Below are 15,031 nucleotides of genomic sequence, written 5' to 3'. Positions count from 1 at the left end.
GAGAAATACGCCATAGACATATGCAAGTTTATTATTTATCTTCCTAAACAGGTGTAAGCAATTATATATGTAAGCATTTCAAGATCTGAATTCACCTTTAAATTTATATAGTCTCACTTTGGTGATTCTTGTCTCCACTCTGCATTGATGGTTTGTGGGATGGATATGGTTTGGGCAATAAATTTAGTCCATAATCATATCACATCACTTTGACACATGATACTGACTTTCAGGTATTGAAATGAGTATATATAGCTACCGCCAGGCAGTGATGTTGTCATTCCAACAATAGCATGTGCGTGTTTTGTTTTATAGAAACCCCACATGTATTCTACAAACAGCTCCTTAACGCTCTGAGTACTGTAAACTCAACAGATAAAGCCAAAAGATCATTGCTTAGGGATTCTTTTACTCGGACTCGCAAAAACAATAGAGGATTTTAAAGAACGTTCACGGCAAAAATCGATTAAAAGCCTGATGAAAACAAAAATTTGTTGGACGCTGGGAGGGCCAACAAGCAAATGCAATAACCCAAGAGTATCCATAGAGTCTAGAGATAAAATTTCGAATGATAGTCATAAACTTTGGTTAATCCAAAACTTTCCAACATATTTATGAAGTTAATTAATAACTCATTATAGCTGAATCAACGAAAGTATTACTTCACAAGATCGAAACGCGCATTCACGCAACGATATAGGTTTTAACTGAGAATGAGAAAAAAATTGGAAACTGCATAGCAGAGCACTGAATGTACAATGTACATACACTGTGTTTTGTAACTTATACTAATAAGTTGTACAAAAATATAACTACCGAGTCTGACGTCTGCTCCATGTTTTCCTTCTTTTACTTTTACTAGCATTAGTTCCACTTAGTGTTTGACTTTGACTCGGCTTCACAAATGTTGGGTTGACGATCGACAAAAATCCAGGCCACATAAAAAGTCCTTTAAATCTATTTAAAAGTATTTGATATGGCACTGAATTACGAACTTGCACGTGCGGTGTTTGTTTCGTGTCTGACACGAGCAACAAATGGTCCGATAAATGATTTTTGTCCGACGATGCCGATGCATTTTGATCCGATGTCTGCTGGTTTTGATCATGTTGAGTGACTTCTAGACGATTAGTCTGCGATTGCAGATCTTTTCTCAATGTCAGTAGTGTCTTAAAAGCATTTAAAGTGGCAGCAGTAGGGGGTAGAGGTGGAATGGCCGGTACTCGAGGTGATTGTGTATCAGTATCCATGATAATTCTTCTAACCTGAAGATATGGGCTATTCATACCCACGCTAGAAACACTACTTGGACTTACGACCACATTTTTAGTAATTGTGTTTAAAGATGAAGTAGATTCTGAAGTAGCGGACGTAGTTTGTTTGATGGCAGAAGTAGGTTCTCTAGCAGCAGGAGTAGTTTCTACAATAGCAGAAATAGGTTTTGCAGTAGCTGAAGTAGTTTTGGCGACATTAGGAATGGGTTCTGCACGATTTTCGGTTGTAACATCCGGCGTTGAACTGGAATCCATTTTTCGCTGGCTCCGTTTAGATTGTCTTGGTGAAGTTTCACCATCAACGTCCTCTGGGCGTCCTTGTTCGTTCTTTTCAACTGTAGATTCAGGCGTCCTCCCACTACTCCTTTCATTCGATGTATTTTTGTTCTTTCGCGATTGACCAGGGGACTCCGAATACTCTCTCTTGCATGCTCTTCTAGGTCTTGTAGAAATCAATCCATGCTGTGAATCAGAGAGAACGTCACTAACCCCCGACAAACCATCTACTTGTTCAGCTAATTCAAAATTTAACCTTTTCTGTTTTTCTGCATCGGAAGGATTATCTCGTGTTCTTTTACGTCTTCTCCTAGAGGCATTTTCGTCAAAAGAATCATTGCCCTTTTTAGTACCTTTACAAGAAGGAGTGTTTGCTGCAGATGACTTTGAACTGCCTGAAGTATTTGCCCCATCATTGTTTTCCTCATCACTACGAACTGCTTCTTGTTTATTTCTACCGTTCGCGTTTCCTTGACCTTGTTTTGTTATAGAGGTAGCACGTTGCGCTGTTGACGAAGGTGTCGTTGCGCTGACAACAGGACTGGGCGTAACTGTTCTAAGAGTAACTGTGTTGTTGTTTGTTTCTACTTCAGTATTAGTGTTGAGCATTTGTTTATCGGCATTGTCGTTATCAGTTATCGTTGTTGTTGTTGGAATAGGTTGGCCAAGAGATGTCACACTAGGAGACTCCGAGTTCGTTTGAGAGGATTTTTCTCCTTTGTTTGCGTTAACATTCTTGAGCGCTCCAGATACATCAACACTAAATGCCTTGAAAAAAAAATTTGATGTTATAATCACAATGAAAATTAAATACCTTTACTAAGATTCTACATTTACGGGGATTTATTTATTCATTTACAAAATTTATACACGGTACCATTTCAACCAGTAAGATAAACACCTACAAACATACATTCAATATGGTAAAATTAAAAAAATTAAAAAACACATGCAAAGTAAAAATGGTTGATTTTCAGATGGCCGTGCATGTGTTAACAAAGTTAATACATGCAATAAAAAAATAACTATAAAGATATTAGTTATTTGTACACAAAATGAGAATAATATATTAAAACGAATGTTGAACTTTAATATAAGAATACGGTGGTTTTCAAACTAACAATGGAGAGTTTCGATCGAGGTAACGCATTTACGGCGAACTTTAAGTGTTTGCAAAAAGCATTTGATTTGAGGGTTTTAAGTCATGTGCATACGGGCCAAGCTTGATATAGATATACATGTATACTATAAGTTGGGACTTACCTGTAGGAGTACTGAAAATTGTGTCAAATGTGATATTGGTATTGCATTTGGCAAGGACGACGCCTGTAATACGACTGATGGATTTGGGGCAGTTAGTTTACATTTGTTTGTCATCTTGCTGGGAGGTTCTGTCCGGGGTTTACTAGGAGATTGTGAAAATTCTTTCCCTGCCCTTGATTTTAAAGACATAGACGTAGTAGGAGGTCTCTTTCTGGTCGTTCTGCCAGGTTCCTTGCTTTCTGGTTCATCTGAACTTATAACATCGGGGGTTTTGGAAGTACCTGCACTTTTTGCCTGCAAAAAGCGTAAAAAGCGACCCTTTTTTACAATTGACAGTGAATGAATTCACATCTAAGGATACGCACATAATACACAAATTGTCGATAAAGTTTAAAAAATTCTAAAAATTCCGACATTATTTTGTCCAAAATTCTCTTCAAAATTTCCCCCTTTTTTTTGACAGATACAATACGCATTGTATTTTGGGGGCTTGTTTGCCGAGTGAAGAACGTTTCAGTATACAAGAACAATTATAATAAGTACCCGTGCATGTATGTATACACATCGAGGTTCCTCTCTGAGGCAAAAAAAAATTTAATTACCTACATATTTTCATACTATAAAAATAGGCCCTTTGTCTCAATAGGCCTCAATGCTTTTTAGGAATATTTAAACTTCAAACCTGAATATTTGTATAGGCACCACCAGATATTTTCTTGCGTTTCTTTCCCCTATTCTTCATTGGCGACGTAGGAGTGGAGTTCTCTTTTGCTTCTTTCTCCTTTCTTTTTATTTTTGTGGTGTCGTCTTGAGAAGCAATGCTAGCGCAGTGGTCAGATGTTGCATCAAGATTAGTTACATCATCAAATGCCGCATCTGTGTTCGCTTCATCAGTAGTTACATCCTCTGCTTTGGTCGGAAGTTGAGAAAGAGATTCGATTTCCTCCTAAACAAAATCATATCCCAAATCTCAGTATAAACGTTATCAGTGACCACGTGTATTTCTCGTTCCTCTAATGCTCGTCGCTGTTTGTTAACGTCATCATGCAAGTCTGGCTTTTAAAGATGAAATAAAGTCTGTTTGTTCTGCGCATCTGTTCCGCTCAAAATAACGAGAAATGTCATAGAGATAAGCAGCAGTGCCGTAAATCATTTAATGTTTTCGAGTATGTATGCATGTCAAACCAACCCTCTACAATCTTCAGAAGTTACTTACGGTTTCGGACAAGTCAAACATATCAAAATCCTACAATAAAAAAGAGGTATAAAAAATTATAAACTCAAAAAACACACGCGAGTTAAGCATGCATCATGCATGCATGAAATGTTAGCAACCTTAAAATGGGAAGCATATATTGGGATGCTATACATATGATCGATTATCGATTATACTCACTTCTGGTCCAATTTCCGGTTTATCAGAACGACGTCGAGAGAAATTATTTACAAGTTTAGCTCGTATGATTTTCTGTTTAATGAAGTGCTCTTTTGTCTACAGTAAAAAATAAATGCATGTAAATATGCGCAAAAAATAGGAAAAAAATATAGGTAACGGATATGCATTAGATACTAACATCACTCCATGCCGCCACAAGGCACGATTCTATAGTAGCAGGGAATTCTGGTATTGGCTAGCTATCATCGATAAATGTTTGATATTAAAATACTGCAACTAAAATTTCCTGCTGGCAGGTCCATTAAATTTGTAGTCAACTTGCTGTCGACGCATTAATTATTGACTCGAACGTCGGTGTACCGTTGAGCTTCATTCGACGTAATCATCGGCGATTAATTATGAATGACACAAACCTTAATACAGTTTAGTCGTATGACAAAAAAGGTGAATTTCCACACTCTGGACATGCGAAATGTCGCTATCAAGTATGAACAACACAAGTCTCAACCCGCCTATGATATTCTCCATGTACGGTATACCAGCAGTGCAAGTAACAAATGCTGTAGGTATTGTTGGAAATCTTCTCTTAATCTTTGCACACATAAAGGATCCATTAAGACTACTAAAGTTCCCATCTTCATTATTTATCTCTAATATTGCGGTCGTTGACCTGCTGCTGTCGTGTGCTCTATTTCTTTTATATACACCAACCGTTAGAGTTGTTCTTAACATAGCGAATACTCTCGTGGCTACGCTCCATTTTCTGGCGTTTATCCTGTATTTAAGCCTGGCGATTGAACGATATTGTTTGGTGGCTTTTCCATTTTGGCATCGAATCAACATTACTTTACCGGTATGCCGTTACTGGATGGCAAGTACATGGCTAGTCAGCGTGATTCCGAGTGTTGGATTGGTTATGAAGGGGATAATGACAGAGCTCGTCATTCCCGTGGAAATAGCCTTTCTGGCAGTCATATGGCTGTTGTTTATCCTAATACAAGGTACCTACATGGCCTCCTATATATCACTTAGGAAACAAAACAACGAACTTCAAAGACGAGAAGATATGAACGAGGTAACGGAAAGGAGATTAAAACTTCGTCTCAAGAGTGAAAACGATTTTCTTTCTACAATCGCAATTGTTTGCTTTGTTCTCGCGGTGACCATTCTGCCATTTTACACCATAGCTAGTATGTATTTTCTGAAGGCCGCAGCAAAGTCAGAGAAAACTTACACAAAGGATCCTCCTTCAAGTTTTTTTTGGAGTATGGTGGGAATCAGCGCCAATTCTGCAATCAACGTTTTCGTATACCTGTGGCGGCTTCCACAGTACCGAAAAACATTTAAAAGTCTTTATTGTCAATGCAGGAAGAGCTAAGGTGAATTTCTCTGTGTGGAAGGCTAGAACAGTGCATGAGATGAGCAAATAAACGTAGGTAAACATTTAACATACGTTTAGAAAATAAATACTAACCCGGAAATTGCATGTGTCATTGCATGATCAAATTTCGACGAATTAATACGTTTTTCGTTTTTTAATTCATCCCTCAAATGAATGCGCGTCAAAATTCTATTTGCTTGCGGAGATGAGATGAGATGACATGACACGAGATGACATGACATGACATGACATAAATGCCTTCCTGAAATTTTACGGATTTGTGGAAGATTTTACAAAATGAAGTTGATGGAGATTGTAGGTTTTTTTGCATAAGCTTACATGATCAACTGCGATGAATTTTCATTCCAACTTGGTTTTATACAAACGCTGTTTGTCCTATTTTTTTCCGTTGTTGTCAATGGCACGAAAAACTGCAAATACCCCCTAAAGTGATATGCTAATGAGAAGGAGATGGAGGTGGATTGGCCATATCTTAAGAAAAGAGGCTGAAGACAGCTCTTCATTGGACTCCAGAAGGGAGACGAAAACGTGGTCGGCCCAAGAACACCTGACGTAGAACAGTCGAGAGTGAAATGACTAACCCTCCACCAGACCTGTGATCAATTTGGACCAGAATGGCCCAAGACAGACGGGAGTGGAGAGCTTTTGTTGCTGCCCTACACGCCAGGAGGCATAAGTAAGTACACCCTACTGTACCTTCGGGTCTTCTTTCATCAGAGAAAACCACCGCCTTCGACATTTATTGTCAGTCCTTCCTGGCATATGTTTTGCAATTGTTGACCAATTCCGAAGTCCTACAAAATTAAGAAGCATGAAGACAATTAAGATTTGAAAGCGTTGAATTTTATTAAGCGCTGGGCTACTTTACTCGCCCATGTAAGATACTGTCAGTGTCCACTTTCAACAGTGTTGGGTGACTTTCTAGACTTTAGAAATCCCATCGCTTTTGTAAGAGAGTTTTCAGTGTGTCCCGTATTTCGTAAGAATCAGTGATAAGAATCTTATAGGATGGGGTTTTCATAGGATCCTTTTGGATTTAGCTGGACTTTTGTGGCTTTCACGGGATTGTTGGGGTCAGGAAATAGATGGTCAGGCCAGTCTCGAAGTACAATGGAAGATTACTCACCGACGCTCTGTTCTCCAACAACTTTAATTAATCTCTCGTCTTCTTCTTTACTGAACGCGCCTTTACGGAGATTGGGATCAAGAACATCCTGCCATCTGAAAAGGCATATAGAAAAATAAGTATTGAAAAGGCATTTGGATGAATGCGGAAACAAATGGAAATTTACAAGTGACGAAAAATGAGATCGAGAAATAAAAGACGGACCTTTCCCGGACTTGAGAATCTGTCCTTCTTGGTAGCAAACTTTTAAACTTGAACCAGTTAAAACCATATAGCTCCACTCCCTTACGTAGCAACTGAAGAAAATGGAGAAATATCACATTGTTAAAAAAACACGTTTGTGTTTCGTAATGCTTCGGACCCGTATACTGTTTATCAATTTAAGACAAACTACAAGACATGAGTCTACACGGGAGAGGACTTTCGAATCAACAATTAAGGAATGCCTTGGCTACAATATTCAAATGTGCTTAAACGGATGCCCAATTCCCCGACCCTCATTTAGCATTGAATCGTACTTAACATGTCGTCTAGACAGCATTGCATCATTTGCATCTCGTCTAGATCAGCATTGCATGCATGTATACTGTGTGAGAGAAAACTGTATATTTTACATGCTAGATCGCATCGCCCTAATCGTAATGTTTCGTTTAGGAAACAATAAAAAGAGAAAGGGGGGGGGGTTGGGTTGAAGGTAAACGCAGCTTTTGTTCGTCCACTGTTAACAGAGCCTGGGTTTCACTAAAACAGCTCTTCCCGCAAGGGTAGCATGCAGAAAACCAGGACATATGGAGGTTCTTGGAAGAGGAAGCGTAGTTTCTAGAGCATTCCAAGCCAACACCTCACAAGACGCAGCAAATTAGTTTATTCCAAATATTGATATTTCGGTAAAAGGCTGCATGGAAAATCAAAAGTTCGACCGTGTGTTTGCATGCGAACAGGATTTGATCTCCCACTTACGTCATCCTCCTCTTTTTCCCACTTTCCCTTCTTGATCTCAGGATCAAGAGATTTAATATAGCGATGCATGCATTGAGGACCAGTACGACCATCAAGAAAACTGGACACTAGAAGAAAAAATACGATGTACTGTTGCTTACAAATATTGTAAATAATTACCGATATAGGCTAGTATAATTACCAATGTTTCTATTTTTAAGTCGATGAGCTGATACCGACACATGATATATATGGGTACATCATACTTTAGTTCTTCATCTAATTAGATTGTTCTAAAGCTACTCTTGTGGCTTGTGCATCTTGTTCTAACCACCCTCGAAGCCCTTTAATGTAGATCATATATTGCATGGCATATTACCTTTTTCCCAAGGACCAACTCCACACGCGTTAACAGCTTCGACCAATTTCTTATCGTCTTCTGGCTCCCACTTGCTATAAAACCGCAAAAATTAAATGCGATCAAAAGCAGGCATTATTTAAACTTCAGCACGCCATTGGACCGGCCGGAAAATACTTTATCGCCAGGGCCGTAGCTAGAAGCTAAATTGGGGGGGTGTATATTCATATACTCGTCTAATGCCCCATTGATTTCTTTTGTACGCTATTGTTCCTACGGTATATAAACATGAATATATGAATATACACCCCCCAGTTAAGCGGGTCTAGCTACGGCCCTGTTTATCGCGATGAGAGTATTCCATGGAGTCAGGCTGTCGAATGACGCCTTTTCTGTACTTTAAAGAGAAAGTGAGCGAACTCCAAAGCAAACTCTTGACTTGCAACCAAGGTTATGGAGAAACGATAGACAGTAACGAGAAATTTCGCTTTAGACTAATCAGCGAATCAAGTGGTTGAATTATTCTACCATAAATTACCTTTTTAAGAAGTTCTTATTCAAGCTTCTTTGATATCTATGCAGGCATTGTGCTGCAGATCTGTTACTCTTAAAATCAATGTAAAAAAGTACAATAGAATCATTCATGATGCTCGCTGTTGTACTATTAGGGAGATATTATTTCTGCAAGGCAAGAAACGAAATGAACGTCTTTTTCCGGGGAAAACGTTCCGATAAAACGAGGCGCTAGTCATCGAAAGATGAATGGGAAACATACCTTAAGTTCAGTAGCGATTTTGTGCCAGTTCCCACCGCAGCTGTTTTCCTCAGCTAATCGCAATAACAACTTATCCTCTTCTTTCTCCCACTTGCCTTTGTTTAAGAGAGGGTGAAGCTCGTTATACCAAAACACTTGGCATTGATGTGGTGTTCGGAAAGGCAGCTGAAAATAGTAGGATTATTCAGTGAAACCGGATGTATATGTCATATAATATATCAAATGTCAATGTATATGTCATATAATATATTAAATGTCAATGTATGCAATTCATATAATTACAAATGTCAATGTATAATATATCAAATGTCAATGTATATGTCATATATGGTGTCTACAGTAAACAGAAATTGAGCTGCGTTGTCACAGGATAAACATACCACTTTATTTGAGATATCGCAGAAGTCAATAGTGTCAGTGAAATCTTGTACCAAGTCAACAATAGAAAGAGCTCTAGATCCCGACAAAGGAAAGACGTTCGAGGTCTTGTATGACAGCTTTGAAAGAAATGTATAAATACGTACTTTAGGCGCTCTATTTCATTTCTCAGATCTTCAATCTCTTTTTGATCTTCTTTCGTTTTTAATAATTTCGGAGTGATGACTTCAAGCCTATTTAAAACATCAGATGTCTTAGTAATCCATCAACATTGGACCAAAATAGCCAATCAACAGACAATGACCAATGGTCCGAAATGCTTGTCGACCGGTCATTAATGAATGATAATTATCTCGGCCCACCGATGATCGACAGCTAAATTTATTAGTAGAGAATCTGTTTCTCTGAAAACATATACACGATTTGGTCACGTTAGTTTGTGACCCTTTATCAGTAATCGGTCACCAGGGTCGAACTCACCTTCGCGGTTTGTTTACATCAGTGTTAACCCGGGTTCGATCCAGGGCGAACCCACCTTCAAAGCAGGGTTGAAACTAACCTGAGTATGCCTACACGTCTTTACCCGGGATAATTTGCGGGGCTTTACAGAGTGGAATTAAAGTAATTCCGAAAAATAAAAGCATAATACAAATTTTATTCTGTGTATTTCGAATCAAGATCGGTTCATCTTCAGCAAAATGGTTTACGTTTACAAGATTTGCGTAACTATAAAGCGTGTACAAATCTTACGCAAAGTTACGCAAATCTTGTAAACGTAAACCATTCTGCTGAAGATGAATCGATCTTGATTCGAAATACACAGAATAAAATTTGTATTATGCTTTCATTTTTCGGAATTACTTTAATTCTATATGTGCTAAAACTATCAGCTAGTAAAGGATTTTACAGAGAGGGTTGAGTAACTATAAATCGGGGGACGGCACATATTTTCTTACTTATATCATCTTCAGTTCCTAAATTTATTGTTAAATACAGATAAAAACTTGCAATATCTAAATCACTTTACAATATTTTCAGCACATCATGTAGTTGAATATATCTTAATGCTGGACTCTAATCCTCACCGCTCTGTGACGTAATTTCGGGATAATTTTAACGGTAACCGTACCTCCTTAACAAGGCATTTGTTTGGTCTGTAATATCTCTGACTTCACAGCATCCGACAGCAAAATTTTATCCTCCTGTGACCTGGAACATGAACGAAACCATCATTTGATAAGTCGGTCTTTAGAGCAAGGAAAGGTTAGTAACAATTTAGCAATTACATAGTCTTGGTGGTGTTTGAAATGTAGGCGGCTGACCAACACTCTTTCGAAGTTTGGTATTTATTGTCCTCAGGACACTACACAAAATAACACATATCATTTTACCATTCTTGCAATTTAATTTCCGTGTTTGTTCAGGCTGGTTTCCAGCCAGGAAACTATCCTCCGAACCGTATTGGACAGACAAGTTTCTTTCATCCTTGTGTTCTCAGCAAAAACTAATTGTCTTAAGGAAAGAAACCATACTGTACGATCCGGCCCGGAGGATGATTTTCCTGACTGGAAACAAGCCCTTACACCTTCAGAAGATCCAGATTGATATCAGGTAATGCAAAGCGAATGCCAAAAAGCAAACCACCTCTAGTTGCATAAGTGGAAGATGTGTACATGCAGCAGCCTCATCCTCATGGTATTCGCTCTGCACCCAATATTTCGCAACAGTGGAGCAAATTTCTTGGAAACAAGGTTAAAGATGTCGTGAAAAAAATTATCAAGCACTTGCAACTGACGTCATAGTTCCTATTTATAGCCTTCCTACAGTGTTGAGTGACGAATTAAAATACAGTTATGCAACGACTTAATTCACTTAAAATTTGTGATACATCATATGGCAAGAGCTTAACAAAAAATTAGATATTTTTTGTGTTCAAACAAAAATTTAGATATTTTTATGTCCATTCCGAAACCTCAGTACAAGTTGGCGATAGGACCACCCAGCTAATGCCATGTATGCATGAACAGTTCTTGTTTCAGTTGTTTGTTTCCGCAAGACCGGTGACTTCGTTAGCCGGGTGACTATATAACAGCATGGTGGTATATAAAGGTGCATATAAACAGGCCTTCGCCCATTTGATATATACTGTTCAACAACAATAATCACCTCTTTGCGTGTTCTAAAATATGGCTTTGCATATGAGGAAAGACTCCTATGGCTATGTTCGGTTTCTTCTGCTTTTGCTGATGAGGAAGAAGACATCCGATCCAATCCAACCTAAAATGCCGGATCTAAAATGAGCTGATTGCAATATAGAGTAAATCTACGAAACGGTTTTATCAGATGGAACCAGAATATTTCAGAGAGCCGGAGTGTCATCTTGTGTAATAAAATACTGTAAAGATCCGGATAATTTAGTGAAAATAAAATGATATTCTTACATTCCAATATAACCAGGGAGCAGCGTAGTAAACAGCTTAGCATCAAAAAGATACTAACTCTCCTGACGAAGGCCCTCGGGTCGAAACGTTGAGAAGTGTTTTTGTCTATTTTAGGCAGTTGTTATACCACATTTGATGCTAGATATTCTTACATGTAAAACACAATTTTTCATAATAAATTTCGTTGCCCAGGGCCCCAGTCTAATTTTACACTCCAAATATTTCCAAATATTTGGCTACAATTTTTTAATTATGTCTTATACACTATGATTTGTCACTGTAGCATAAAGAACATGGTCTTGAGGATAAACAGAAAATCAAACAGAGAATTTTTTTCTTTTTTTAAAACATTCTCTGAGAAAATTTTTGTTTACAAAACACCTTGGCTTAGGACAAAATTTAACTATAAAACATGTCAGCTGCAAATTTTATAAGAATTTCCATTATCTTTAAATATCTAATTTCAAGTGTAGCAGTTACCATAGATCATTTCACTTACTTGTTTCTCTCTGTTTTCTGCAAGTAATTTCTCAATTTTCCTGAGTTGTGCTTCAATAATTGTCTGAAATTAGAGAACAATGGTCAAACTTGTCGATTTATCCACCACAAACTGTACTTATTGCAACAAACTATTAAATATTGTAATTTGCAACTCATACATATGTCATGACCTTAAAATGCACATGGCTGCCCTGGTCTCAAAATCACAAATGCATTGCATAGCCTTAATGTTCTGACCAAGATAATTAAAGTTTGCAGAGCAATTGGCAGGTTGACAGATAATTGAATAAGGTAAAACAATTATTGGCAAAATTTATGCTACATTGACTTCTTCTCTAGATGCCCACAATGACTTTAATTTTTTATTCAGGTTAATGCAAAACATTCCCCAAAAAAGGGGGCTAACCTCTCGTAACAGTATTGTGTGACATACCTGATACTTTCTATTCAGTTTCAAACATCGTTGTTGTTCATTTAACACTTCACAGTCTTCCTCATCACTTAAAACATGTATTTCTTTTGCACCATCACCAACATTATCAAGATTTTCTGCTTCTTTTGAACTGACTAAAGAAGACTGACTATTTCCATAATCATGATGAAGAGATGCCAAACGGCTCTGAAAAATCCCTGAAGATTGACAGCCATCCTTAGCCGGCTGAAGTTCAGTCAAATGATAGTCACCACTATTTTGTTCCTCAAGAAACGGATTAGATTGTTCAGGATTTGGCGATATTTGTATGCTTGGAATATTATGAGCTCTGCTAGCATGGACATTTTCCGAGATGGAATGTGAGTTCTCAGGTACAGAACTAAGGTAATGTTCAGATTCGTCCACTGAATCATTGAGTGGTACTATTGTAGAGACCTCATAACAAGTGTATTCATCTGCAGATAAGTCAGAATCATCTGAAATAGTGATTGCAGTCTTGTAGCTCTTTGTTGTACTTTTGAGAGTCTCATCTTCACTTTCAGATGAAATAACTTCAACAGGGAAAAGCTAAGAAAGAAATTTAGCATAAATGACTGGAGTGAATTTTCAGAATTATATAAATTATACACTTATATAGGCAATAAATATTATTTCTGTTTTATCGAAAAAGAAATTCAATTACGCTTCTTAAGAGTCTTAATTTTTACAAAATTTGTTTATCTTCCTTACTTCGCAAGATATTGGGGATCATCGGATATCGAGATATATCTGCCATCTTGTTTTATAATGAGATCTAATTATGTGACGTCAAAAGCAGGGTTGACACTTCATAAAAACCACTACATGTTAATCACTACATGTTTACGCTTTTAAGTTTAAAACTCAATTTAAATGCTATAATTTGCATGTATGTGCAATTGTAATACCATGAAACTATCACTTTGCTGAATTGTTAACTTTAAGTTACAAAATGAATTTTCACCCAGCTTATGAGGTTATGCATATCCGGCCAAGAATATGCATATCCAAAATGGCAGATGGAAGATTTTCTCATTCGAAAATATCTTAAGATGTAATAAAGTTAACAAAAATCCTTAAACAAATTTTGTAAATATTCATGACATTCTTTTAAAATAGACGAAGATCATTTTTATTGCCTTATCCCTTAATGATGCATTTAATTACCTGTGATTGATATGTTTCTTCAGAAGTTTCTATGTATTCCTGTGATTTGATAATTTCTATGAAAAAGATAAACAAGCTGTTTTCAAATGTAATCTAGCAACTGCTGAAAACATAAAAGAACACATCTTACATTCTGGACCTAATAGTTTTTATCATGGCATACTAACTTTCCTGGCCCTTAAAAGGAAGTGTCAATTTCTTCTTGTATATTTTAATTAGGCAGCTGCTGAACCAAATTTAATGACAAGTTATTTAAAGCAGCCACCATGCTACATCCTGGTCTATCTTGGAAGGCATGTTAAATGGAATAATGCCAATAGCTTACAACTGGCCACTGAATATTAATATTAAGGATGACTTAATTTTGGCCTTCTGGGTAACATAATAGTAATAGTAAAAGTCATATATGCTTATGAAGCATTTTACCCAAATCCAAAATTTTAGATACATATGATAATAAAATCAATTTCCCCGAAAACAACCAAAACAACCGAACTCATCACCATAACTAGTAACCTGGAAACCTGGCTGATGTATCATGTATCGTATGGTATTTTATTATTTTTATTATATATAGTTCAAAAACATCATGGAGAATTGTGGTGTACTTTCATTGTGTACTATTATTACATCGGACTGGAATATATTAATAAAGGTTGTGAATGCGCAGAACGAAGTTTAACACACAAAACTTTACTTTTGTACCTAGTTCGTCTTCGTCAGAATCCCCCTGGCTGTCGCGCACCTCATAACTTGCAAACTCGCTATTAGTGCCTGCTCGAGTCGATGCGCCCCCAAGCGTTTGCCGAATTAACTCTATCTCCTTGACTAAACTTTCCCTGTCAATACCATCTATGTCTGCATCTTGTGCTTCCTCCATAAAGTGAAATCACAGCGCAATGACTGTGAATTATAATATCGCTATGAGATAAGCGAACCTATACGTTGTAAAACGTTGTCAAAAAATCTCCCACATGTGCAAGAACCGAAAATCACAGTTTAAAAATCGACGAATTTTACGCGTATTTTCCGTCGTGGAAAATACGCGAACAAAAATCACTAAATTTTACTAGCACTTTTGGTCACACGTGTGAGTGACATCATAAACAATCCAATGGTGACATTGAACTGTATGTAATCGTTTGTTTACAGTTCAATGGTGAGTGGTGAGTGACCATACAGATTATGAGGAGAAATTGGGGAGCGCACTAATGGGCGGATGTTCACTCATTCGCGATGTCCAAGGCCAAAACAATTCTTTTTAAATAAAAAATTTATACGCAA

At 37.3% G+C, this 15,031-nt stretch overlaps 1 protein-coding gene across 1 annotated transcript; it reads right to left on the bottom strand.

Annotated features, from left to right (window-relative positions):
* Window positions 1-564: 564 nt before the first annotated feature.
* On the bottom strand, window positions 565-14,715 carry LOC114524962. Its single transcript, XM_028546219.1, has 21 exons — window positions 14,453-14,715; window positions 13,748-13,803; window positions 12,563-13,129; window positions 12,128-12,190; window positions 11,354-11,464; window positions 10,510-10,550; window positions 10,363-10,396; window positions 9,334-9,440; window positions 9,190-9,262; window positions 8,810-8,974; window positions 8,573-8,640; window positions 8,056-8,129; window positions 7,698-7,804; window positions 6,942-7,033; window positions 6,738-6,832; window positions 6,308-6,405; window positions 4,210-4,305; window positions 4,030-4,059; window positions 3,496-3,759; window positions 2,814-3,107; window positions 565-2,318 (listed from the first exon to the last, which is right to left on the bottom strand). Exons 1-21 carry the CDS (start codon window positions 14,625-14,627, stop codon window positions 813-815), a joined length of 4,116 nt encoding a protein of 1,371 aa, XP_028402020.1. The 5' UTR covers window positions 14,628-14,715; the 3' UTR covers window positions 565-812.
* Between the last annotated feature and the right edge of the window lie 316 nt (window positions 14,716-15,031).

This window comes from Dendronephthya gigantea, unplaced genomic scaffold (genome assembly GCF_004324835.1).
Source record: "Dendronephthya gigantea isolate DGI-Jeju-01 unplaced genomic scaffold, DenGig_1.0 000032F, whole genome shotgun sequence".
Lineage (NCBI taxonomy): Eukaryota > Metazoa > Cnidaria > Anthozoa > Malacalcyonacea > Nephtheidae > Dendronephthya > Dendronephthya gigantea.
Note: the sequence above shows the minus strand (reverse complement) of the source record. Positions and strands in the feature narration are given on the sequence as shown.